Here is a 24349-nt window from a genome sequence, read left to right as displayed (position 1 = left end):
ATATTTGGTTCTTGCTTTTCCCCCCTTCATTCTCTTGTATTAAGTATATGTCTTTTTTGTTTATTTTTCCCTTTTGTTGCCCTTGTTGTCTTTTTATTATTGTTGTAGTTATTATTGTTGTTGTTATTGATGTTGTCGTTAGATAGGACAGAGAGAAATGGAGAGAGGAGGGGAAGACGGGGAGAGAAAGACAGACACCTGCAGACCTGCCTTCATTGCCTGTGAAGCGACTCTCCTGCAGGTGGGGAGCTGGAGCATCAAATTAGGATCCTTACGCTGGTCCTTCCACTTTGCACCACGTGCGCTTGACCTGCTGCACTACCGCCTGACTCCCTGTATATAAGACTTAAAACAATCAAACAGCCTGTATGTCAGATCATTCCTAGCTTCTTTTCATTTAAACTTGACATTGAGAATTCATCAGTTCATTTTTCAGTAAAAAATTTTGTTAAAATACTTAATACATTACAAATTATGTGTTCTTTTCCTTTTCTTTTATCTCTCTTGTCAGTTTCACCTATAGTATTTGTGTACATTTTTAAAGAAAAATAAAAATAGTTCTTTCATGTGTGTCAGGGCTTCAGGCCTGCATAATTTCACTGCTCCCAAGAGGCTCTTTCCCACCCTCCACCCCCTTTAATTTCAGAAAGAGTCAGAAAGCAAAAGTGAAAAAGACACAGAGAGAGAGAAAAAGAAGATTATAGCACCACTATATAAGGTGCTCCCATGTGTTGCTGAGGACCTGAGTCCAGGTCCTTGTACATGGTAAAGTGTAATAAGTAAACAGTATATAGCTCATTCTGTATTGTTTCCTAGTGAATTTTATGGTTTTTGAATTATATTTCATCTGGAAAATAGTAACGAAACTATTACTTTTTTTTTTTTTTGCCTCCAGGGTTATTGCTGGGGCTCGGTGCCTGCACCATGAATCCACTGCTCCAAGAGGCCATTTTTTTCCCCCTTTTGTTGCCCCTGTTGTATTGTTGTTGTGGTTATTATTATTACTGTTGTTACTGTTGTTGGATAGGACAGAGAGAAATTGAGAGAGGAGGGGAAGACAGAGGAGGCAGAGAAAGACACCTGTAGACATGCTTCAACACCTGTGAATCGACCCCCCAGCAGGTGGGGAGGTGGGGACTCAAACTGGGATTCTTACACTGGTCCTTGAGCTTTGCACCATGTGCGGAAACTGTTACTTTTTAAGTGTCAAAAAAAAAATCTTCATGGGAGTCGGGTGGTAGAGCAGCAGGTTAAAAGCGCAGGTATGCAAAAGTGCAACAGCTGCACTCCACCTGCAGGGGAGTCACTTCACAAGTGGTGAAGCAGGTCTATCTTTCTCTCCCCTCCCCCTCTCTGTCTTCCCTTCCTCTCTCCATTTCTCTCTGTCCTATCCAACAACGATGACACCGATAACAATAATAATAACTACAACAATAAAACAAGGGCAACAAAAGGCAATAAATAAATAAATATAAAAATTAAAAAAAAAAAACCTTCACTTAGATTCAGCCCCCAGTACCACTACAAACCACAGCTGAGCATTGGTTAAGAAAAAAAAGTAAATCAGTCAACAACTCATTTTTTTAAAATGGAATCCTCAAAAATAAATAAATAAAATAAAAAGGGAATCAAACCAATCGTTGACAACTATTATTAAAAAGATATGTACCAAATTAAATTATATGTAACACTTTCTTCTTAGAATTTCAAAAGTGCTACTGAATTCCTTTAAAAGATTTATCTAGACTTATGTGCATACTAACAAGAAAATTGAAGGATTCCTGGAGGTGCGGGGGTGTTGATAACTTGCAAAGCACACAAGTTGCCATACAAGAGGGCCCCAGCTTCACCTATAGGAGAAAACTTGATGAACCTGTGGAGCAAGCTGCAGATGTCTGTCTCCCCTTCTCTTCCACTTTTACTGTATTTATGTCTCTATCATAATATTTAAAAAAAAAACTGATGAATTCCATAAGAATTACAAGTATATGGCTAGAATTTTGAAAATGAAATTTAATATTTGTTTCTTATTGTTGTAAGTTGTCGCTGAGTACTTTAAATACTTAAAGTATAAATTGTTTTTATATTGTTTTGTTACAGGGTTCTCCATCCACCAAGAGGAGAGGTCAGATGTTACAACCAATCATAGAAGGAGAAACTGCACATTTTTTTGAAGAAATTAAGGTAATTTTTACCAGGAATTATTTTCTGATTTCTTTCCTAAAGGAAAAGTCAAGTGACAGAGCCTGTTTGTTTGAGTATCTTTTTAGGAAGAAGAAGAAGATGGTGTTAGTTTGTCCTCTGAGTTAACCGATCTCTTGAAAACTGCTGTGCAAGCACAGTCTTCATTGGAAAACTTAGAATCTGATGTTGAAGAAAATCAAGAAAAACTGGCTCTGGATCTCCGATTGTCAAGTACTCGAGCAGCTTCCATGTATGTACACATGCCACTTTTATCTGTTTGTATAAATAAATGTGTATGTCAAGAAATTCTATGTTAAATAATCAAGCACTTGGAGGAATTAATACAGTATTCAAAAGATACACTTAAAAAAGGATTTATTGGGGGCTGAGTAGTAGTGCAGCAGGTTAAGTGCACATGGTATGAGGCATAAGGATCCAGGTTTGAGCCCCCAGCTCCCCACTTGCAGTGGGGTCGCTTCACAAGCAGTGAAGCACATCTGTGGGTGTCTGTGTTTCTATCTCCCCCTCCTCTCTCAGTTTCTCTCTGTCCTATCCAGTAACAACAACAATAACAACAAGGGCAACAGAATGGGTAAAAAATGGCCTCCAAGAGCAGTGAATTCATAGTGCAGGCACTAAGCCCCAGCGGTAACCCTTGAGGCAGAAAAAAGATTTGTTTATGAGAGAGAGAATCAGAACATCACTCTGACATAGGCAGTGGGGGTGCAGGGGGATGGTAGAGTATAGGATTGAACTCAAATTTGATACATACAAGCTTTATACTCTACCCCTACCTCCTGAACCACCAAAAGATGTATCCTTTTAAAAATCATTTACAGGGAGCTGGGTAGTGGCACACCTGGATGAGTGCACATGTTACAATGCGCAAGGCCCCTGGTTCGAGCCCCTGGTCCCCACCTGCAGGGAGAAAGCTTTGCAAGTGGTGAAGCAGGGCTGCAGGTGTCTCTCTGTCTCTCTCCCTCTTTATCACCCCCTTAGCTCTCAATTTCTGGCTGTCTCTATCCAATAAATAAATAATTAAAATAAAATTTACAGGGCCAGTTGGTTGTGTACCTGGTTAAGCATAGACACATTACAGTGCACAAGGATACAAGTTCAAGCCCCTGATCACTACCTTCAGGGGAAGAGCTTCACGAGTGAAGTGGGGCTGCAGGTCTCTCCTCCCCCATCACCTCCTCCCCTCTCAGTTACTCTATCTCTATCCAGTAATAAATAAATAAAGGTTTAAAAATAATAATAATATACAGGGGCTGACTGTATAACTAACATGGATAGTGTGCTGCTTAGTCATGTGTCTCACCCAGGGCCTAAGAGTGAGGTCCTAGGTTCAGTCCCCAGCACCACCCTAATTCAGAGCTGAGTGAGTACTCTGGCAAAAATAAATAGAATAAAATAAAAATAAGTAAAATAAAATTTAAGAGCTAGCTCACACTACTATGTATAAGGAGTCAGATACAAAGAGGAAGTTTTATGAGTGGTAGAGTAATACTGTGGTTTCTCTTTCCCTCTCACCCTGTGATTTTGTTTTGTTTAAAGAGCCCATGGGGGTGGGTAGCATATTGGTTTTTTAAAAAGTCTTTCAAGCCCGAGGCTCCAAAGTCCCAGGTTCAGTCCCCCATACCACTATGAACTAGAGCTGAGCAGTGTTTTACCAAGTTTGATGCACAACCACTGTGCTGTCTCCTCCAGGGTTATCCCTGTGGCTCAGTGCCTACCCTAGAATTCACTGATCCTAGAGGTCATTTTTCCCATTTTTGTTGCCCTTGTTGTTTGTTGTTGTTGGATAGGACAGAGAGAAATTGAGAGCGATGGGGAAGACGGGGGAGAGAAAGACACTTGTAGACCTGCTTCACTGCTTGTGAAATGACTCCCCTACAGGTGGGGAGCAGGGGTCTCGAACCCAGATCCATATGCCAGTCCTTAAGCTTTGCACTTCGCAACATGTGTGCTTAACCTGCTGTGCTACTGCCCACCCCACCTCCCTATTAATACTAATGAAGAGACCTACTTGTAGCTCTACTCATTTAATTGGTCTTGGGTAGAGTGTCAGTGCTGGTATATTCAGAGCCTTTCCAAATGACTTGTTTGAAGCCAAATTTAAATCCACTGTTAAACATAATAAATCAGCCAGTGAGATAGTGCGGTGGCAGCACATCCAGTTTGCATACCTCAGGTCCCAGGTTCAGTCCCAGCACCAGAACTGGGCAGTACTCTGATCTCTCACAAATAGCAAGAATCTTCAGTGTGTATGTATACACGTGTGTTTGTGTGTGTATAAGGAACCGAATGAATCAGCAGTGCCTTTTTTTTTCTTTTAGTATTTCTTTATTGGGGAATTAATGTTTTACATTCAACAGTAAATACAATAGTTTGTACATGCATAACATTCCCCAAGCAGTGCCATTTTAAAACATTTTCTTCTTGTCTGAATTTTAGGCCTGAATTACTGGAACAACTTTGGAAAGCCAGAGCTGAGAAAAAGAAATTACGTAAAACAATACGGGAATTTGAAGAAGCATTTTACCAGCAAAATGGAAGGTTTGTAAAATCTCACAATATTGAATTCTTTCACCTTAAGTTTAAATATGTCCATATGTTAAAATTAAGGAACACATAGGAATAGAAATATATATATATAAGAATTATGGCATTAAAAACAAAAAGTAAAAAAATATATATATTCCTTTATACTCTGAAGTTCTGCTATTAATGAAAAGAAAAATTCAGAGCTGTGGTAAACAATAGCTGAGAAATTTCTTCTAGATTAAGGGCCAACAAGATAGCTTACCAGGGAGTGTGCCTGTTTTGCTATGCATGCAATCTAGGTTTAAGCCCCTCATAAACCACATAGGGAAACTATGGTGTGTGGAATGGGGTGCGGGAAGCTTTGGTGTTTCTTCCTCTCTGCCTCCCTTATTCTGTCTGAAAAAGTTGGCCTGGAATGGTGAAATCCTGTTAATGATAAAAAGTTTTTTTCCTTTACTTTTGTCCCCGTAAGATTCTTCTAAAAGTAAGAAAAATATGCCCAGTTCAACTTATGGCCAGAAGAAAATATGCCCAATTCAACTCATGGCCAGAAATAAGGAGTATATCATCTCTGACTTCAAAATACTTTCTCTAAGTAATTGTGTGGTCTTACTAAGCCAGTGCTTTTATCACAAGTTCCAAATTATATTTAATAGCATATATGGTTAAAGAAGGCTCAAGTACTAGAATGTACCTTCCAGTTATTTTTTAATTTTCAGTCTTACTGGAAGACAACATTGCTTATAGTTTTAGGATAGTTAGGTGTACTATATAGTAGTGACTTGATAGAATTGCCTGGCATCATTAATACAAAGTGAGGAAATGCTATTTATTCATTTTCTCACTCTACACAAGATGTTTTACATATCAGTGTATTAAAGCTATAGTTTGGTAAACATTTGAAATTACCCATTATAATGTTAACACATTTATTTATTTATTTATTTATTTATTTATTTATTTATTTATATTTAGATACAGCAGGCAGAGAAAGAGAGTGAGATCACAGCACCAAAGATTCTCTCAGTGCAGATGGGGGCTGTGCTCAAAGCTGGATCCATGCATATAGCAAAGCAGTGAGTTATGCCACTATCCCTTCATACTTAATATACACTCACAAGCCTGACAGAGTCTAGCAATACATTTGGTTACCTCTAGTTACAATTACCAATAAATACAACATCATGTAGTCTATCACTAGAGACATTCTGTTTATCAGCATATAAATTAACATTAAAAATGGTAGTAGTGGGCTGGGGAGATAGCATAATGACTGTGCAAAACGACTTTCATACCTGAGATGCCAAAAGCCCCAGGTTCAATCCCCATTGTCACTATAAGCTAAAGCTGAGCAGTGCACTGGCAAAAACAAGCAAACAAACAAGAAAAAAAAAAAAAAAAAAACTGTAGTAGTGAAGAGGAGCCTGTTGCCACCACGTGGGAGCATTATGGAAGAGAAACTTTGCAAGTAGTGAAGCAGTCTGCTGTGGTATCTCTCCGTTTTCTCTGTCTTTCCTTTCATCTGCTAGCTTGAAAAAATGAAAAGGAAAAAAAGTCTACCTGATATGGTGGAATTATGCAGGCACAAAGCCCCAGCAAAGCCCTGGAAGAATAAAATGAAGTAAAATAATTAGCTTACCTGGATGGCCTGCTTTTGCCATGCACCCAACCCAGCCTCAAGCCCAGTCCCCACCATATTAGAAGAGATTTCAGTATTGTGGTGGGTCCCCTCCCCCTTTTCTACTTGCAAAACTCAATACAGAGCGGCAGAGCCCTGATAATGAAAGTAAATAAATAAATAATGAATAAACTGTTATGTTTAGATAGTCATTATTTAAGTTTAATACTTCATAATAACCATTAAGCAAGTTTTTATGGGCAGCAGCTAGCCAGTATGTTTTAAGTTGAGGACTTAATTTTCAGATGAGCCCAGGTCAGGTGCATGCACTTTGACATATGAATGGGAATTGTACCTTGACCATCCTCATAGCTGGAGAGTTGAACAGTGGTGGCATACTGGACAATGGTCTGACCTTTTGGGGAGGTTCAGCCTCCTCACTGGAAATTGAGGAGGTTGAAATGGATAATGAAATTTAGTAATTCCATTGGAGCTTAAAAAAACCTATTAGGGAAGGGTAAGCACTAGTTTAGTAGTCTTTTATTACAGAGAAACTTTTTATTTAACTTTATATTTGGTAACATTGTGTCTTACACTAGGACAACTTTTGGGACTCTGTTTTTTAGATAATCTCTAGAATATTACAGATTTTCTCCTCTTCCCTAGGAATGCCCAGAAAGAGGATCGTGTTCCAGTGCTTGAGGAGTACAGGGAGTACAAGAAAATTAAAGCAAAGCTTAGGCTTCTTGAAGTTCTTATCAGCAAACAAGATTCTTCAAAATCCATATAAAATATGCTCCTTGAAAATCATAAAGTCACTTGTATTCTCTGAAGCTATCATCGTGTGTACTTGAATTCATTTTGTCAAGCACTCAGTCTCATTTTGTACTTGGTTATGGTGCCACTCAGAAATGATGAGAGGGTTAGTAAACCCTCTCTAGGGAGCACAATGTTCCATATAAACCGCAGACTGTCGTCTCCACCTTTAGCAAATACACACCTTTCTTCATTGTTTTGTACTACAGATACATCTGGTTAGCAGAGGACTAGTATTTTATCCTTTCAACTTCAAGAACTTTGGAAATACAACCTTTTTTGTTAATAGCAACTTTTTTTCATTACTGAAGAAAACTGATAAATTTTTTCACATTGAATCCTTTGATTGCCTTTTTTTTTTTCTTACAGAATGACTGAAAGTTTGAAAGAAAAGCCTATACCTGTGCACAAATGCAACTGTGCTTCTATGTTTTCCTAGAAAACCAAAATCAGCTGAAATTCAAGCCCAACTGTGGAACATTTTTCTGTTTAATTCCTAAGGTGACTCTTTCTCATGGGTAGTATGTTAGCAAAAATGTGCAATTCACAGAGCTTCTGGATGAAGATAACAGTGGGTAGACCAAAAAGTGACCTTGCTTATTAGTATAGTGAAAACACACACCCCACATTACACATACATCATATCACATACTGCCTATGGGACTTAAGTTAGGGATTCTGTCTTCTTAGATACTGTTTATCAGCTGCTGGTGATAGGACGTGTCTGTATCAGATTATGCATTTCCCCCCACCCACTTCCAGATAATGTGAGAAAATAGCCATGTCAGTATGTAGGAATTCTCGATGGTGCTCAAATTTGTGTGTTCAATCAAATGGGCTTAAATTGGTAAAAGAATCATTATGCTTGAAATAAATTTGTTCTTAACAAGGGCTATACCACTGCATTTTCATTTGTACCTTCAGGGTGGCACCATCCCCCCTCCCTCTCCCATCCCTGTTCTAATCAGAATACATACAGAAATCATCCTCTAAAGGGATGGATAGTCTTTTGCACAATCACATGCTATTTAAAGCAACTAATTGATCACAAGATATGTAGTGGTATGTCCCTTGCCCTACCTCTAAGCATGTCTTTTTTTCTTTGGCTTTGCATGGCTTTCTTGCAGGCACTCTCCTGGTATAATTCTGTTCATCGTTTTCATAGAATGGTGACTTTATTTATACTAAGAATGTAATGGTCATTAACAGCTTATTCCAGGCTTTATCTCTTTGTATAACCATTATACTATTTACCCCTGCCCCTCAGGCTTTATCTCTTAAGTGTTTTTTTCCTGGTGCTTTCTTGAAGGGTGTTTCTCTTTGACTGTGCCCATATTTTGCATGCAATGATTCATGCATGGTTTTCTTAACTAGCTAATATTAACAGTTTGCTTCATACAAGAATGAACTTTGGCAACATCCTTTATAAGGCGAGGAAAGCATGAACCTCAGACTTTTGGCACTATTACAGAGTAAGCACATGAACTTATCAATAGTTTGATATTAAGTAGCATTCCTAGTACTTCACATTTCACCTGTGTGCAATGCCTTTTTTGGGGGGAGGGGGTGGGGTTGTTGTGATTCATTGGTAGTGAACATGTAGTTGAATAAAAAAAAGCACTAACTCTAGCCCTTCTTGTGTGGTTTTCTTTTGTTACAGTTAGGTTGTTCATAATGTATGCCTAAACAAGTGAAATTGAAAATGCCAAAAGGTGTTATCACTTTGATTTGAATTCATCATGCAGTGTACAGACTTTGCAGTCTCCAGACAGGAATATATCCAAGCATCTAACTTAATGTGCACTGTATATTATTTTATATGAATGTTTTATTTTATATACCACATGCAAAATGTCCATATGCACTATTTAAATGTTTTAAATAATATATTCCTTCTTTATAATGCTAAATCTATAAGTACCTTATTTTTATAAGTCAGTGACCTGCCAGGTATTTTAGAATTAACAGCTGCTTCATGATTTTTGTTATTTGCTGTTAATGTTTGGCTGTGAGTAGAATAAAGTTGGCATGGCAGCATTTGTGCTCTGTGACAGTATTGTATGTCATAGATGAGCAATAGGTAGTATAATTAGTTTGTGGTAGTTTTACTTTGGTACAAGTAAACACTGTATATCTATATATAAGTAATATATAGATATATGCATATATATATGATCCCATATAACTGCATTCTTGTGTCTGACACTTCATTGTATAGACTTTTGTAATAAAAGAACTTAATGTTCTAAGTCGTTGTAAATGTTTTGTTTTTCACTAGATATTTAAAAAGACAGAATAAGAGTATCTCCTTGATTGATCTTCTTAGGCTTTAATTTTCCCATCCAGTGACCATGTGAGGGAACAAGAAGTTGCTAAACTATTTGCCTGCTACAGCTCTGAGGAGTAGTAAGATAAGGAAAGACCATACATATTGCTGATTCCCTGATAGAAATCTAGGGAGAAAAAGCAGAGGATAGTTATTATTTCTTTTTGCTGTGAATCATCCAAAATTTGATGTACAGCCAGAGGAAGGTGAGTAAAATGTATTTAATTTGCTCATGTTAAAATCCAGGAACTATTGAGCACCAATGTACAAATTGCATTTGTGGTCAAAAGATGTTGCATAGATGTAGAGAACATAGTGATTCTTCCCAGACGGTGCATATAACCTAGAAAAAATTAAGAGAATTTCCAAAATGTCAGCTGTACACAGATGGCCCTTAACAAGGCTTTTCTAACACTTCAGTTCACACCTTTCAAATATAATTTCCTTTTTAATTTTTCTTTCATTTGATAGGACAAAGAGAAATTGATAGTGGAAGGAAAGGGAGAAATAAGGGAGGGAGAATGACACCTCCAGCACTGCCTATAAAGCTTCTCCCTGCATATGGGGACTGGGGTCTTGAAGCCAGGTTCTTGAGCGTGGTAATATGCTCAACCAGATATGCCACCACCTAGCCCCTAAAGTATAATTTTAATTATTATAAGCCTCCTGCCCTTATCTTGCTCTACACTTTAAATTATGTTTCTCTTTTAACATTGTTGGGGAAGCACTTCTGAGAAACTTTAAATGCATTGCTTTAGGAACTGTTAGATGAAATTGAAAAAAAAAAATCTAGTGATATTTCTGTAGATGTTTGGAAAATTGTTCATCTGTGCTTTACCTTTTTTCCAGGAGACTTGAGATGGAAAAAATGGAGGTGAGCTTTTTTTTTTTTCAACTTAAGATCCTCTATAATAGTTTCCCAGAGTCCTAAGCATTTACTAATTTATGGTGGACTGGGGTTCAATATTAATAGGACAGAATTTGCACACCAGAGGTCACAGGTTCAATCCCTGCACACTACCACAAGTCAGAGCTGTGCAGTGCTCTGGCCTCCCTCCCATAAAAATGAAAGAAAAAAAAGTGCTGGGCTGGTAAAACAGTTCACTTGGATAGTGTGCTGCTTTGCCGTTTATGTGACCAGGTTTGATCCTTTCCTGGTGCTCATCACACTGGAGGAAGCTGCCATACTATGGTTTCTCTCCCTCTGTCTTCCTCTCTGTATGTAAAAAAGTCAACTAAGAGTTGTTAAGCCTTGGAAATGACAAAAGAAAAAGAATCTATAAGCTGATTTATGGCTACAGGAAGCCAGAACATGGTACATAAGGGAAGCATCACCAATTTTTAAACCATGTAACACTGAGAAAGCTGTCTTGTCTTCCTGCTTACTGAACTATTAAAGAGACCAGCTTCATGAACAACAAAAAGCTTTATTTGTACTCTCCTTCACACTCCTAAAATTTAATGATCTCATAAAATCCCCTCTGCTTTTTATTAATTAAAATTTTGCCAAAAAAACTGCACCTGCATGATTCTATTCTTCCCTGCAGACCCTTCTCCTTTAGAGGGTGAATGATGAGCGACACCAGTGTATTGCCCCATCACTCATGAAGCTTCCCCTTAGCATGATCCTTTCATGCAGTGTTGGGCTTAATCCCAGGTCCTTGGCATGTGGTAAATTGTGAGTTCTTCCATTAGTGGGCCATCTCTGGCTCTGGTTATAAGTGCTTTTAAAATTGGTATACATTTAGTAGGTAATTGATACAGGAATTAGTCTTAATTAGAAGTGTCAACAGGGGAGTCGGGTGGTAGCGTAGTGGTTAAGTGCAGGTGGCACAAAGCACAAGGACCGGCGAGAGGATCCCGGTTCAAGCCCCCAGCTCCCCACCTGCAGGGGAGTCGCTTCACAAGCGGTGAAGCAGGTCTGCAGGTGTCTATCTTTCTCTCCCCCTCTCTGTCTCTCCCTCTTCTCTCCATTTCTCTCTGTCCTATCCAACAATGAAGACATCATCAACAACAACAGTAATAACTACAACAATAAAACAAGGCAAAAACCAAGGGAAAATGAATAAATACTAAAAAAAAAAAAAAAGAAGTGTCAACAAAACAGCTCACAAAGATAGTGCATGTGATTTGTCTTACATACAGCCCAGGTTTGATCCCTGCCCCCACTGCACTAAAGGAGGTTTCAGTGCTGTGGCATCTTCCTTCTTTTTGCCTCTTCTTTCAAAAAAATGTATAATTCTCACCTCTACTTTTTTATAGCTGAAATCTTTCTCATCACTCGGTTTAGTTTTAAACTGACGTAATGTAATTCTTTCTCTAGCTCCACAGCATACAGAAAGAGCCTAGAGGGTTATATAAAAAGAAGTAGAGAATGATTGCCACTCATTTAGATAAAAGGTGGTCAGTACCTATTGTGAAGTGTTTTGACTGGGAAGATGAGCCTTCTAAAACTTGCCCACTATGGCCAGTTAGCTAATATTCTAAAGTGTGTGGAAAACTGCCTGCTATGCATGTCAATTATAGATAGTCCTAATAAATGTGGGAGTAAAAGCAGTTGGTCTCTTAAAGTTGGGCTTACTTTAAATAATGGCATCTTGATAGAATAAGATGAGTTCAATAAAATATTGGATGTAATTCATGTCCTTAAGTCATGTTATTGAGGTACTATATTAGATATACTTAAGGAGGATCCCATAGGCCCAGGTTATAACAGAGACTTACTCTCGAAACTCTTGTTGAGTTACAGGCTGGTAATCATCTTGAAGTTCTGCAGAATAATATTTTTTCTCAAGCCTCTCTTTCCATTTTTTCATCTGTAATGCATTTTGAATCTCCTGCCAAATTAGAGAAAAATTGAAAGGTTACAGTCTGCCTGTCTTCTCTGTTTTTCAGGTATTTTGCACATAGATACCACGTGGTAGAGAACCTACTTAATTTTTAGGGATGTGTCTTCAGTCCCTGTGATACTGTAGACTACTAATACTTCATAACATCCATATAATTATCACTTTCTGTGAAGCCCTAGACATTCATAGGAAGGTGGTACTCTTCCTCATAGGCAGTATTATGAGATTGGTTGTGGCACATTTCTTCCAAGCTCCTTGTAGTCAAGGCACCTCTTCCCTGTAGGTGGTGTCTGCCTCTTGAATTATCTCTGGATTAATCCACATTGGTGCTTGTATCCTCTTATACCTTATGTGACTTGTTTTTCAATTATCTCTGGATTAATCCACATTGGTGCTTGTAGTCTTCTTATACCCTATGTGACTTTTGTTTTTGAATTATCTCTGAATTAATCCACATTGGTGCTTGTCCTCTTAAACCTTATGTGATTTTTGTTTTTGTGGAGCCAGGGCCAAGCACATGGGGATAACTTCTATATAGAGAGAAAGGGAGAGACTATAGCACCTGAACTTCCTCTGACACCTTGGTGTACCTTCTGTGTGGTGCCAGGGCTTAAAACTCTGCTCTGGCAAACATGCGCCCTACCTGCTGAGACATTTCTCTAGCCTTTGGCCCAGCTGCTGATGATTGCTTGGTAGCCAAGACAGCTCAAAGATAAAGACCTCACAGACGGCATGCTTCTGCTAGCAGGCACAATTTAAGAATCTTGAGATTTTAGTAGCCTGGGAGGTAGTGTGGTAGATAAAACATTGGACTCAGAAGTATGCGATCCTGAGTTCACACATACAATGCCAGAGCATTGCTCTGATGTTCTCTCTTTCACATTAATAAATTCAAACCAAACCAAACAAACAAAAAACCCAAGATTTTAACTGGACATTTGGGATTCCTCAGACTGCTGAACTAGCAGGTAGTTATTCACCTGAGTGATCCAAGTTGCCAAGGAAAACTTGATTGCTGCTACAAAACGGATGCAGGCAGAACTCACAAAATTTTCTGGAACTCACTGCCTCTTGATACTTTGGTGTTCAAAAGCAAAACATAGTTTAAGTAATAAGGAATTGATTCAAGTAGAAAATGTAACAACACCCAGAGATTGCTGTTGGGACTTTGCTTTACCCTTGTGGGATAAGAGTAAGAGTGCCTTCATTTATATAAAGTCCTTATAGATGAAAGCTTGGAATAACTACTGTCATTTATGGAAGTTCAAATGACTAAACAGTGAAATGGAGTTGAGTGTACTTTGCTAATATCTTTTTTTTTTTTAAGGATTCTTTATATATATATTTATTTCCTTTTTGTTGCCCTTGTTTCCATTGTTGTTGTAGTTATTGTTGATGTCATTGTTGTTGGATAGGACAGAGAGAAATGGAGAGAGGAGGGGAAGACAGAGGGGGAGAGAAGGATAGACACCTGCAGACCTGCTTTACCTGTGAAGCAACTCCCCTGCAGGTGGGGAGCGGGGGTGGGGAACTCAAACTGGGATCCTTATGCTGGTCCTTGCGCTTTGCGCCACGTACTTTGCTAATATCTTTCAATTCAGAATTTCATTTCAATTCAAAATCAACCCATTAAAATGGCACTGCGTCCCAGGCTCTGTAAGCCCTTCACTCCCCAGACTCTTGCTAGTGGAATTCTTCTGCCTTATTGGACAACTAAGGGGAGGGAGGACTCTTGTTAATATCAGCATTATTTCTGCAAAATGGTGGTTATCTCTAATAATAGAAATTTTTTATACCAGGAGCCATACTCATCACACCCTCTCTGAAATAGATGCAGCAACAGCAGGGGGAGGTATCTTTAGAAGGTCTGAGCAACATTACAGGTACCTTATCTAAGAGATTATATGCCAATAACCCCACCTTTGGTAACTTCAGCAGTGGGAGTGGTAACGTCATCCTACAATTACTATTTGTAAGTTGTCTCAATTCTTTTATCTTTCTTTCAGTATCTGTGTGACCAAATGGTTCAAAATACAGGATGTGGCTCCCATTTTTGCAGACTAGTTCCTGACATCATGGAGAAAATATGTCTTCTCACTTGGTCAAGTTTGTCTTTTTTTTTTTTTTAATTTATTTTTTTTATAGAACCAGAGAGAAATTGAGAGGGAAGCAGAAATAGGAGAGGGAGAGACTCCTGCAGCACTATTTCACCATTTATGAAGCTTCCCCCCTGCAGGTGGGGACCAGAGGCTTCAACCCAGATCCTTGGGCACTGTAATTTGTGTGCTCAACTGGATGTGTCGCCACCCAGTTATCTTTATGTCTTTTTTTTTTTCCCCTCCACGGTTATTGCTGTGCCTCAGTGCTGGCACTACTACTTTTTTTCTCTCTATATTTTATTGCATATGACAGATAGAAATTGAGAGGGGAGATAGGGAGAGAGAGAGATAGACATCTGCAGACCTACTTCACCGCTTGTGAAGTGTTCCCCACTGCATATGGTTCCTTGTGCGAATCCTTGCACATTGTATTATGTATGATTACCCGGGTGCACCACTGCCCGGCCTCTGCTGTCTTTATGTCTTTAAGGAATGTTTAAAGTGTTTTTTTAATATTTAATTTTTTTATGTATTCTTTACTGGCCAGAGACAGAGAAATTGAGCAAAGGGGGAAATGGGGAGGTTGGGGAAAAGAAGGACCTGCAGCACTGCTCATGGAGTTTCCCACTGCAGGTGGGTACAGGAGATGTGAATCTAGATTCTTAACACATTATAACATGCACTCAACCTGGGCATTTTCTACTTCGGTGCTGTTACAGTCTTCTAATTTTGGTAGGGAGGGGTTGAAAAACACCATTCTGTCATTTATGATTATCTATTTTGTGTTCATTTTTCTTTTATATATGTATTACTGGATAGAGATAGAGAAATTAAGAAGGGGTGGGGGTTTGAGGGAGAGAGAGAGAGAGAGATACCTCTAGCCCTGCTTCACCATTCATGAAGCTTTCCCCCTGCAGGTGGGGACCAGGAGCTTGAATCTGCGTCCTTGCCCCGTTTTCGTCTTTATTGCTACACAGTGCTGAGGACTGAACTCAGGATCTTACACATGGGAGACAAGTCTTCTAGCACACAGCCACCTCCCTGGCCACTTAAGTTAATGTTTTGTAAATATTTACTGATGAGAGAAAGACAACACAAGAGCACTCACTGTGGCACATGCAATGCCATGGCTCAAACTTGGGGCCTCATGTTTGAGAGTCACTTTCTGGACCCTTGAGTTATTTTTTTAATGAACTTAATTATGCTTACATATATTAACTATTTTCCTGAGCTATATAATTTTTTTCCTGCTACTTTACTGAATTTCTTTAGTTATAACTTTCCAATTCATTGTATATAGAGAAAATAAAATCCTATCAGCATAGCTTTTACTTCTTTTTCAGTTTTCATCCTTTCAGTTTATTCTTACGTAATTGTCTAGGTTAATCCTACCAGTACATCTATGTTCTATCCCTGACATGTCCAGTGTTTACATATTAAATAAGGTTCTAACTTAAAAATGCTTTTGTTATCCTATCAAGGAAGACCCATTGATCGATTTCCTTTTTTTGTTTTCCCCTCAAGATTGTTGAGTGCTGGAAGATAGGTCACTGGGCATATGCTTTGACATAACCATTATGCTATATTTCCTCACTCACAGCCTAGGCTTGAACCCTTAGTATTACACTGGAATACCACAGCATCAGGGAAAGTTCCAGTGGTGTGATGTTTCTTGCCCAATCCCCAATCTGTCTGAAATAAAAAGAATAAACTTTACCCTGGTGTGTTGAATGTATGTATGAGGCTCAGATACCAAGGGAAAAATAAAAAACAGAAGTCTAGAGGTTAAATCTTACTTAACTTATTGTCTGGAAAATTATGTAATCTTTCTCGGATTTATTTATAGAATATAGAATGTCAATTACCCAATTTAAAACTATCTTTTCATTTCTAAAATTATTTGAATCATAATATAGTTAGCTTGTTTAATTTTATTCTGTTAAATTTTAAGAGTTCTGCTTTTTTATAATCTATCTCAGGGGTGAGGAACAACAGCCCGTGAACTCATTTTCTCTAGTCCTTCCAAGGCAACCATATGCAAGACCTGAAATTCAGTAAAATACAGGAACTTATTTTCATAGCAACATTAAGTAACTTTGACCAGAGCACTGTTTATTTAGCTGTAGCTTAAAGTGGTGCAGGGGATTTGAATCTGGGACTTAAGAACCTCAGGGATTAAAGTCTTTTGCGTAACCATTATACTGTCTTTGTGCCCCATTTTGAGATATTAAGAATCACTAGTCACTTATTGCATTGATTGTAATACAAAAAAAAAACTATAATATCTGTACAAAGTATACTTACTAAACCCCATGTGATAATCCCGGAGTGAGAGTATCTGTAGGATCAGGGTGTCTAGATGAGAGCACCAATAAAAGAGATAGAGCATATGGAATACAAAAGTTTTGTTCAAACAAGAAATCCAGATTCTGAGAGAAGTATTTGCAAGTGACAACTACTGCTCTGTAAAGTTTAAATAATTTTCTTTCTTTTTCCTTAGCATTGGGGCCTGATCAATTCCACTGAAAAATTGGGCCAACTTTTCTTTCAGCATTTCAGATAGAGACAGACATCACAGTACCACTGCACCATATGTGGATATTCCCTTGGTGCCAGTGGTGTATCCCTGTGTTGCTAGGACCCAGACCTAAAGCCTTGCACCTGATAAGGCACCTAATTACTGGGTAAGCTACTTCACTGCCCACATCATTTCAATTCTTAATTATTTTAAGCATATTTCTAACAAAGATGTTACTTTTTTAATGAAAAAATTGAAATCTTACAGTGTTGTCAAAGCCTTCTCTTCTGGCTTGTTCAGCTAAATCTCCAGTTTTCACACTGAGAATATGAAATAAAAATTAGAGGCATAGGACTATAAAAGGAAATTGTAAGTGTAAGATTTAAGAAGTCTGTAGTGTAGATTTGAGTTGCATTTCTACTCTTACAATGCAAAATGGTCATTAACAAAATTCTCCAGAGTATCACATTTACTTCTAGTTGTTAAAAAATTTAAATTACATTTCATTACCATAGGTCTGGGTTTGGGGGAGTATTTGATATTACAGTGATTCCATAAATGTAAGTATATCTTTAAGTATTATATGTAAACAAATGGATCCCATCCCTGACTGTTTGGAGGAAGCTTTGGTGCTGAGGTGTCTCCTCTACCCCAACCCCACTCCACCATCTCTATTGGCTTCGAGCAGTGAAGCCCTGGTGAGGACCAAAAATTAATGAATGCATTTAATGTAAGCTAAAATGTTCTGTTATTTCAAGGGAAGAGTTCTTTTTGTTTGGACTTTTCTTTATGTAGCCTGATATGCTTGATATTAATGTTAAATTAGTTTAGACTTTATTACATTCTTAGAGATTTATATTACATTGATGTACTTAGAATCAGCAGTTGTGGTGGTGGTTTTTCTTTTTTCCATTTGGCAAGATTCAACATCCATTTATAAAAAATATCTGAATAAGTTGGGCATGGTTAGAGCATTCCTCAGCACAATAGAGGTCACATATGATGAAACCATGACTAACATAGTCAGTGGTACAAAACTCAAAAGTGTTTTTCCCTAAGACCTAGAATTAGACAAGGATGTGTGGTTTCACCACCACAGCTCAAGAGAGAGATTGTCCTTACCAGGACAATCAAGCAAGGAAAAAATGTTCAGAAGATCCAAACTGGGTAAGCTATTACTTTTCACAGATGACAGTAAATACACAAAAACTCTATTGATTACACCAAGAAAAAAAAAATCTAGAGACAAACTATAAAGTCAATAGTGTCACATGTAAAATCAATATATAAAAATCTAGCATTTCTACACACAATGAGGCAGAATTGAAGGAAGCAGTTCCATTTATACCTGTAGCAATAAGGATAAACTATCTGACAAATCACATTTTGTTCCAAGGTGTCTTTTTTTAAAACTTTTTTACTTTGAAACATGCCATTGGGGAAGAATGAAGCCAGAATGACATAAACCATATGACCTCACTTATAGGTGGAACTTAAAAAAACAAAGAAAGGGAAAACACAAAGTGAGACTTGAACTGGATGTGTGGAGTATTGCACCAAGGCAAAGGATTCTGGGGAAGAGGGAACGGAAGGGGTGGAGAGGGTGTTGGGTCCTGTAGCATGATTGTGGAAATGCGCCCAAGTTGGTGGTGAAAGTGCTTAGTAGACACCTTACCGGGGGAGATGGAAAATTGTACCCGTGTCAAAAACTGAACCATTAAAGCCCCCTATAAAATGATAAAGTACATATTCCCATCTATATACATATATGATGCAGTGTAGATTTAAACTCATTTCACTCATTTTAAACAATTAGTGAATTAATATTGATTGGTGGTGGTTTTTCTTTTTTTTAATTCTTTTTAAAAAATTTTATTTATTTTCCCTTTTGTTGCCCTTGTTGGACACAACAGAGAGAAATGGAGAGGAGAGGAAGACGTGCGGGGGGGGGGGGGGGGGAGAAAGACACCTGCAGATCTGCTTCACTGCCTGTGAAGCGACTCCTCTGCAGGTGGGGAGCTGGGGGGCTCGAACTGGGATCCTTACGCTGGTCGTCGTGCTTTGCGTCACATGCGTTTAACCCACTGTGCCCGACTCCCTGGTGGTTTTCTTTTTTTTCTTTTTCTTTTTTTTAATATTTATTGTATTTATTCCCTTTTGTTGCTCTTGATGTTATGGTGGTTGTTTTTCAACACATACTTTACTCACTAAGTTTATCCTATCATAGTGCTTTTTTTTTTTTGCCTCCAGGGTTATTGCTGGGGCTTAGTGCCTGCACAATGAATCACTGCTCCTGGAGACCATTTTTTCCCCTCTTGTTGCCGTACCCTTGTTGTGGTTATTATTGTTGTTGATGATGTCATTTGTTGTTGGATAGGACAGAGAGAAATGGAGAGAGGAGGGGAAGACAGAGAGGGAGAGAAAGGTAAGACACCTGCAGACCTGCTTCACCGCCTGTGAAGCGACTCCTGCAGGTGGGGAGCTGGGGGCTCGAACCGGGATCCATACGCCAGTCCTTGCCCTTGGCGCCACATGCGCTTAACCCGCTGCGCTACTGCGCTACCACCCGACCCCCCCCCCCATCATAGTGCTTTTAAATGCTATACATACAAATTTAAGAAACATCATCTTACATTTTCTTGCTTTCTTCAGTTGGAGGTTTCTTTAGTCTCAGTTTTTCAAGAGCAGTGTTGCAAGTCTGGATATAATTAAACACAGTTTTAGAAAGTCATAAATATAGCCTACTTTAATTTTTGATCAAGGTAAGTGGAAGTATGGAATACCTAATTTTGAGGGGATACATGAATCAACTGCTCCTGGAGGCCATCCACCCCCCATTTTTGTTGCTCTTGCAGCCCTTGTTATTGCCATTGTTGCAATTGCTGTTGTTGTTGGATAGGACAGAGAGATCGAGAGGGGAGGGAAAGACAGGAAGAGAGAAAGACACCTGCAGACCTGCATCACCACCTGTGAAACGCACTCCCTTGCAGGTGGGGTGCTGGGGGCTTGAACCAGCATCCTTATCCAGGTCCTTGCACTTAACGCCATGTGCGCTTAACCCGCTGGGCTACCGCCCAGCCCCCACTAAGGTTCTTTTATTTGTTTATTGTTTGATTGATTGATTGATTGACTGATCGATTGGATAGAGACAATAATCAAGAGGGAAGCGGGAGATAGGGAGAAAGACACCTGCAGCACTACTTTACCACCTGTGAAGTTTCCCCCTGCATGTAGAGACCAGGAGCTTGAACCCAGGTCCTTATGCATGGTAATATGTGCATTCAACCAAGTGTGTCACTGGCCTCAAGATTATTATTTTTTTCACTTTGTTGCTTTTGAAGGGTTCTTTCTGCTGGTGACAAAAAGGGAATCCATTTGAGGGGACCATGTTTTAACTTGAAAAAAGAATCTTCAAAAAATATTAACATTAGGGGCTGGGTGGTGGCGCACTTGGTTAAGCACACACATTACAATGCGCAAGGACCTGGGTTCGAGCCCCCAGTCTCCACCTGCAGGGGGAAAGCTTTACAAGTGGTGAAGCAGGGCTGCAGGTGTCGTGTATCTGTCTCTCTCCCTCTCTATATGCCCTGTCTCTTGATTTCTGGCTTTCTCTGTCCAATAAATACAGATAATAAAAATTAAAAAAATTAACATTTATTGTATTAATAATGCTAACACTTTACAAGGGAAAACAATAGCCTCCAGGAGCAGTGGACTCGTAGTGCAGGCACTGAGCCCCAGCAATAACCCTGGAGAAAAAAAAAATTGCTAACACTTTAATATACATGACCAGTGTCATACTCTAGAGATAAGAGATTTAAAAATCAGCATCTTGGGGGTCGGGCGGTGGCGCAGTGGGTTAAGCGCACGTGGCGCAAAGCACAGGGACCAGCGTAAGGATCCCGGTTACAGCCCCCAGCTCCCCACCTGCAGTGGAGTCGCTTCTCAGGCGGTGAAGCAGGTCTGCAGGTGTCTGTCTTTCTCTCCCCCTCTCTCTCTGTCTTCCCCTCCTCTCTCCATTTCTCTCTGACCTATCCAACAACAAAGCAACGTCAACAATGGCAATAATAACCGCAAGGAGGCTGCAACAACTAGGGCAACAAAAAGGGGGAAAAATGGCCTCCAGGAGCGGTGGATTCATGGTGCAGGCACCGAGCCCAGCAATAACCCTGGAGGGGGGAAAAAAAAATCAGCATCTTATGCTATGGTTTTGTCAATGTTTCTTTTTATAAATAAATTAAAAAATAGTAATAATAAAATAAAGTTTTTATTTGATACCGTCAAAAAAAATCAGCAGTTAACTCACTAGGGATTATATAGTTCTTTCTTCTTTGCTCTCTTTTTTTTTTTCACCTCCAGGGTTATCACTGGGGCTAGGTGCCTGCACTACAAATCCACTGCTCCTATAGACTATTTTTCCCCCCATTTTTGTTGCCCTTGTTGCCCTGTTTTTTTTTTTACCCATTGCCCTTATTGTATTGTTGCCATTGATGATGCTGTTGTTGGATAGGACAGAGAGAAATCAAGAGAGGAGGAAAGACAGAGAGGGAGAGAAAGATGTCACCTGCAGACCTGCTTCGCCACCTGTGAGGCGTCCCCCACCCCTGCAGGTGGGGAGCTGGGGGCTCGAACTGGGATCCTTAAGTGGGACCTTGTGCTTTGTGCCATGCGCGCTTAACCCACCACACCACCGACTGTACCCCCTATATAGTTTACTTTTACAGAGAAAGGTCTAGGCTAGAGAAAACCGTACCCTCCCCATAGCTGTTCTGTGTGAAGTGCTATGCTATGCAGTGATAGTCAAGACTACCCACATGACTGTTAACAGCTCAAAGTGAGGTCGGTATTGAGAGGGAAAATTCTACTCTATTGGGGAGGCTAGTGAAAATATCCCCTGGTTGAGGGGATGATCTGCACAGAGGAGTGAGAGCAAGTATGGTAAATGACATTGTGCTCAAAAACCAAGATGAGGCTTATAATACTGTAAGTAGAACAAAAAAGTTAGACATCCTATATAGTTAACTGGTAGTGGGGTTATGATATTTGGGACTGAGAATTGAGTTTGTACTATGTGCACTTAACCCAGTGTGCTACTGCCTGGACCCCAGGACTGAGAATTGAAGGCTGTTAAATATTTGAATAAAGAACTGTGACAACTAAGGGAAACTGAAGGATTTTGAACAGCTGGACTGGCACAGAAGAGGTGGTACTATACAGAAGGCTCAGTGAAAAGTACAGAGGACCCTACTCTAGTAATGGCTGTTAAAATTTAAAATGCCTTTAGAGTCCACTGACCATAAAAGGAGCAAAGGAGGAAAAAGACTCAAGGGTTTTGAATTGGGTAACTGAGAAAAGAGTTTCATTAACAGAAATAGAGGCATGAGGAAGATAAGGCATATGGAGTTCTAAGTTTAGACTTTTATAGAGATTTACTAGCATCTAAATTGAAGCTAAGTTTTTTTTTTCTTATGGATTTTTTTTTCTTTATTTGGGAATTAATGTTTTACATTTAACAGTAAATACAATAGTTTGTTCATGCATAACATTCCCCAGTTTCCCAATTAACAATAAAACCCGCACTATGTCATTTATCATCCTTCATGGACCTGTATTCTCCCCACCCACCCACCCCAGAGTCTTTTACTTTGGGTCTATATGCCAATTCCATTTCAGGTTCTACTTGTGTTTTCGTTTCTGATCTTGTTTTTCAACTTCTGCCTGAGACTGAGATCATCCCATATTCATCCTTCTGTTTCTGACTTATTTCACTCAACATGAATTTTTCAAGGTCCATCCAAGATCGGCTGAAAATGGTGAAATCACCATTTTTTACAGCTGAGTAGTATTCCATTGTGTATATATACCACAACTTGCTCAGCCACTCATCTGTTGTTGGACACCTGGGTTGCTTCCAGGTTTTGGCTATTACAAATTGTGCTGCCAAGAACATATGTGTACACAGATCTTTTTGGATGGATGTGTTGGGTTCCTTAGGATATATCCCCAGGAGAGGAATTGCAGGGTCATAGGGTAGGTCCATTTCTAGCCTTCTGAGAGTTCTCCAGACTGTTCTCCACAGAGGTTGGACCAATTGACATTCCCACCAGCAGTGTAGGAGAGTTCCTTTGACCCCACACTCTCTCCAGCATTTGCTGCTGTTACTTTTTCTGATGTATGACATTCTCACAGGAGTGAAGTGATATCTTATTGTTGTCTTTATTTGCATTTCTCTGACAATCAGAGACTTGGAGCACTTTTTCATGTGTTTCTTAGCCTTTTGGATCTCTTCTGTGGTGAATATTCTGTCCAAGTCCTCCCCTCATTTTTGGATGGGGTTATTTGTTGTCTTGTTGTTGCAAGCTCTTTATATATGTTGCTTATTAAACTCGTATCTGATGTATGGCATGTAAAGATCTCCCTTTCTGTGAGGGGTCCTTGGTTTGGGTAGTGGTTTCTTTTGCTGTGAAGAAGCTTTTTAATTTGATGTAGTCCCATAGGTTTATACTTGCCTTAGTCTTCTTTGTAATTGGATTCGTTTCATTGAAAATACCTTTAAAATTTATGCAGAAAAAGAGTTCTGCCAATATTTTCCTCTAAGTATCTGATAGTTTCTGGTCTAACATCCAAGTCCTTGATCGACTTGGAATTTACTTTTGTATTTGGTGAAATACAGTGATTCAGTTTCATTCTTCTGCATGTTTCAACCCATTGTTTCCAACACCATTTGTTGAAGAGACTCTGCTTTCCCCATTGAATAGTCTGGGCCCCTTTGTCAAAGATTAGATGTCCATAGGTGTAGGGCCTCATTTCTGGGCTCTCAATTCTATTCCACTGGTCAGTGTGTCTGTTCATGTTCCAGTACCAAGCAGTTTTGATGACAATGGCCTTATAATACAGTTTGAGATCTGGGAGTGTGATGCCTCCGGTTCTGTTCTTTTTTCTCAAGATTGTTTTGGCAATTCTAGGTCTTTTCTGGTTCCAGATAAACATTTGTAGCATTTTTTTCTATTCTCCTAAAAAATGTGCTTGGGATCTTGATGGGGATAGCATTAAATTTGTAGACGGCTCTGGGTAGTATATTCATCGTGATGATGTTAATTCTTCCAACCCATGAACATGGAATATCTTTCCACTTCTTTGTGTCTTTTTCAATTTCTTTGAGTAGTGACTCATAATTTTCAGTATACAAGTCTTTCACTTCTTTGGTTAGGTTTACTCCTAGATATATTATTGTTTTTGTTGCTATAGTAAAAGGAATTGATTTCTGGATCTCAATTTCTTCTAACTTAGTGTTTGCATAGAGGAATGCCACTGACTTTTGAATGTTAATTTTATAGCTTGACACCTTACTGTATTGCCTGATGATTTCCAAAAGCTTCTTGCTGGATTCCT

General features: G+C 39.1%; 2 protein-coding genes across 5 annotated transcripts in view; one reads left to right on the top strand and one right to left on the bottom strand.

Moving 5' to 3' along the window:
- The window catches only part of FAM13B (family with sequence similarity 13 member B), an 86041-nt gene extending 76627 nt beyond the window's left edge, over positions 1 to 9414 (top strand). For all 4 annotated transcript variants that reach the window (XM_060178564.1, XM_060178557.1, XM_060178546.1 and 1 more), the window contains 4 exons: positions 2101 to 2184; positions 2271 to 2434; positions 4642 to 4743; positions 7016 to 9414. In XM_060178564.1, the coding sequence (XP_060034547.1) occupies positions 2101 to 2184; positions 2271 to 2434; positions 4642 to 4743; positions 7016 to 7139 (474 nt within the window). In that variant the 3' untranslated portion in view covers positions 7140 to 9414. The remainder of the gene's footprint in view (positions 1 to 2100; positions 2185 to 2270; positions 2435 to 4641; positions 4744 to 7015) is intronic.
- Positions 9415 to 9478: 64 nt separating this feature from the next.
- The window catches only part of PKD2L2 (polycystin 2 like 2, transient receptor potential cation channel), a 53742-nt gene continuing 38871 nt past the window's right edge, over positions 9479 to 24349 (bottom strand). Inside the window, exons 10-13 of the mRNA XM_060178587.1 lie at positions 19591 to 19655; positions 17223 to 17277; positions 12216 to 12328; positions 9479 to 9834 (exon numbers count right to left, since the gene is read on the bottom strand). Coding sequence (XP_060034570.1) covers positions 9741 to 9834; positions 12216 to 12328; positions 17223 to 17277; positions 19591 to 19655 — 327 coding nt within the window. The 3' untranslated portion in view covers positions 9479 to 9740. The remainder of the gene's footprint in view (positions 9835 to 12215; positions 12329 to 17222; positions 17278 to 19590; positions 19656 to 24349) is intronic.

This window comes from Erinaceus europaeus, chromosome 2 (genome assembly GCF_950295315.1).
Source record: "Erinaceus europaeus chromosome 2, mEriEur2.1, whole genome shotgun sequence".
Taxonomy (NCBI): domain Eukaryota; kingdom Metazoa; phylum Chordata; class Mammalia; order Eulipotyphla; family Erinaceidae; genus Erinaceus; species Erinaceus europaeus.
The sequence above is the reverse complement of the archived record's forward strand: the minus strand, read 5'-3'. Positions and strand labels throughout refer to the sequence as shown.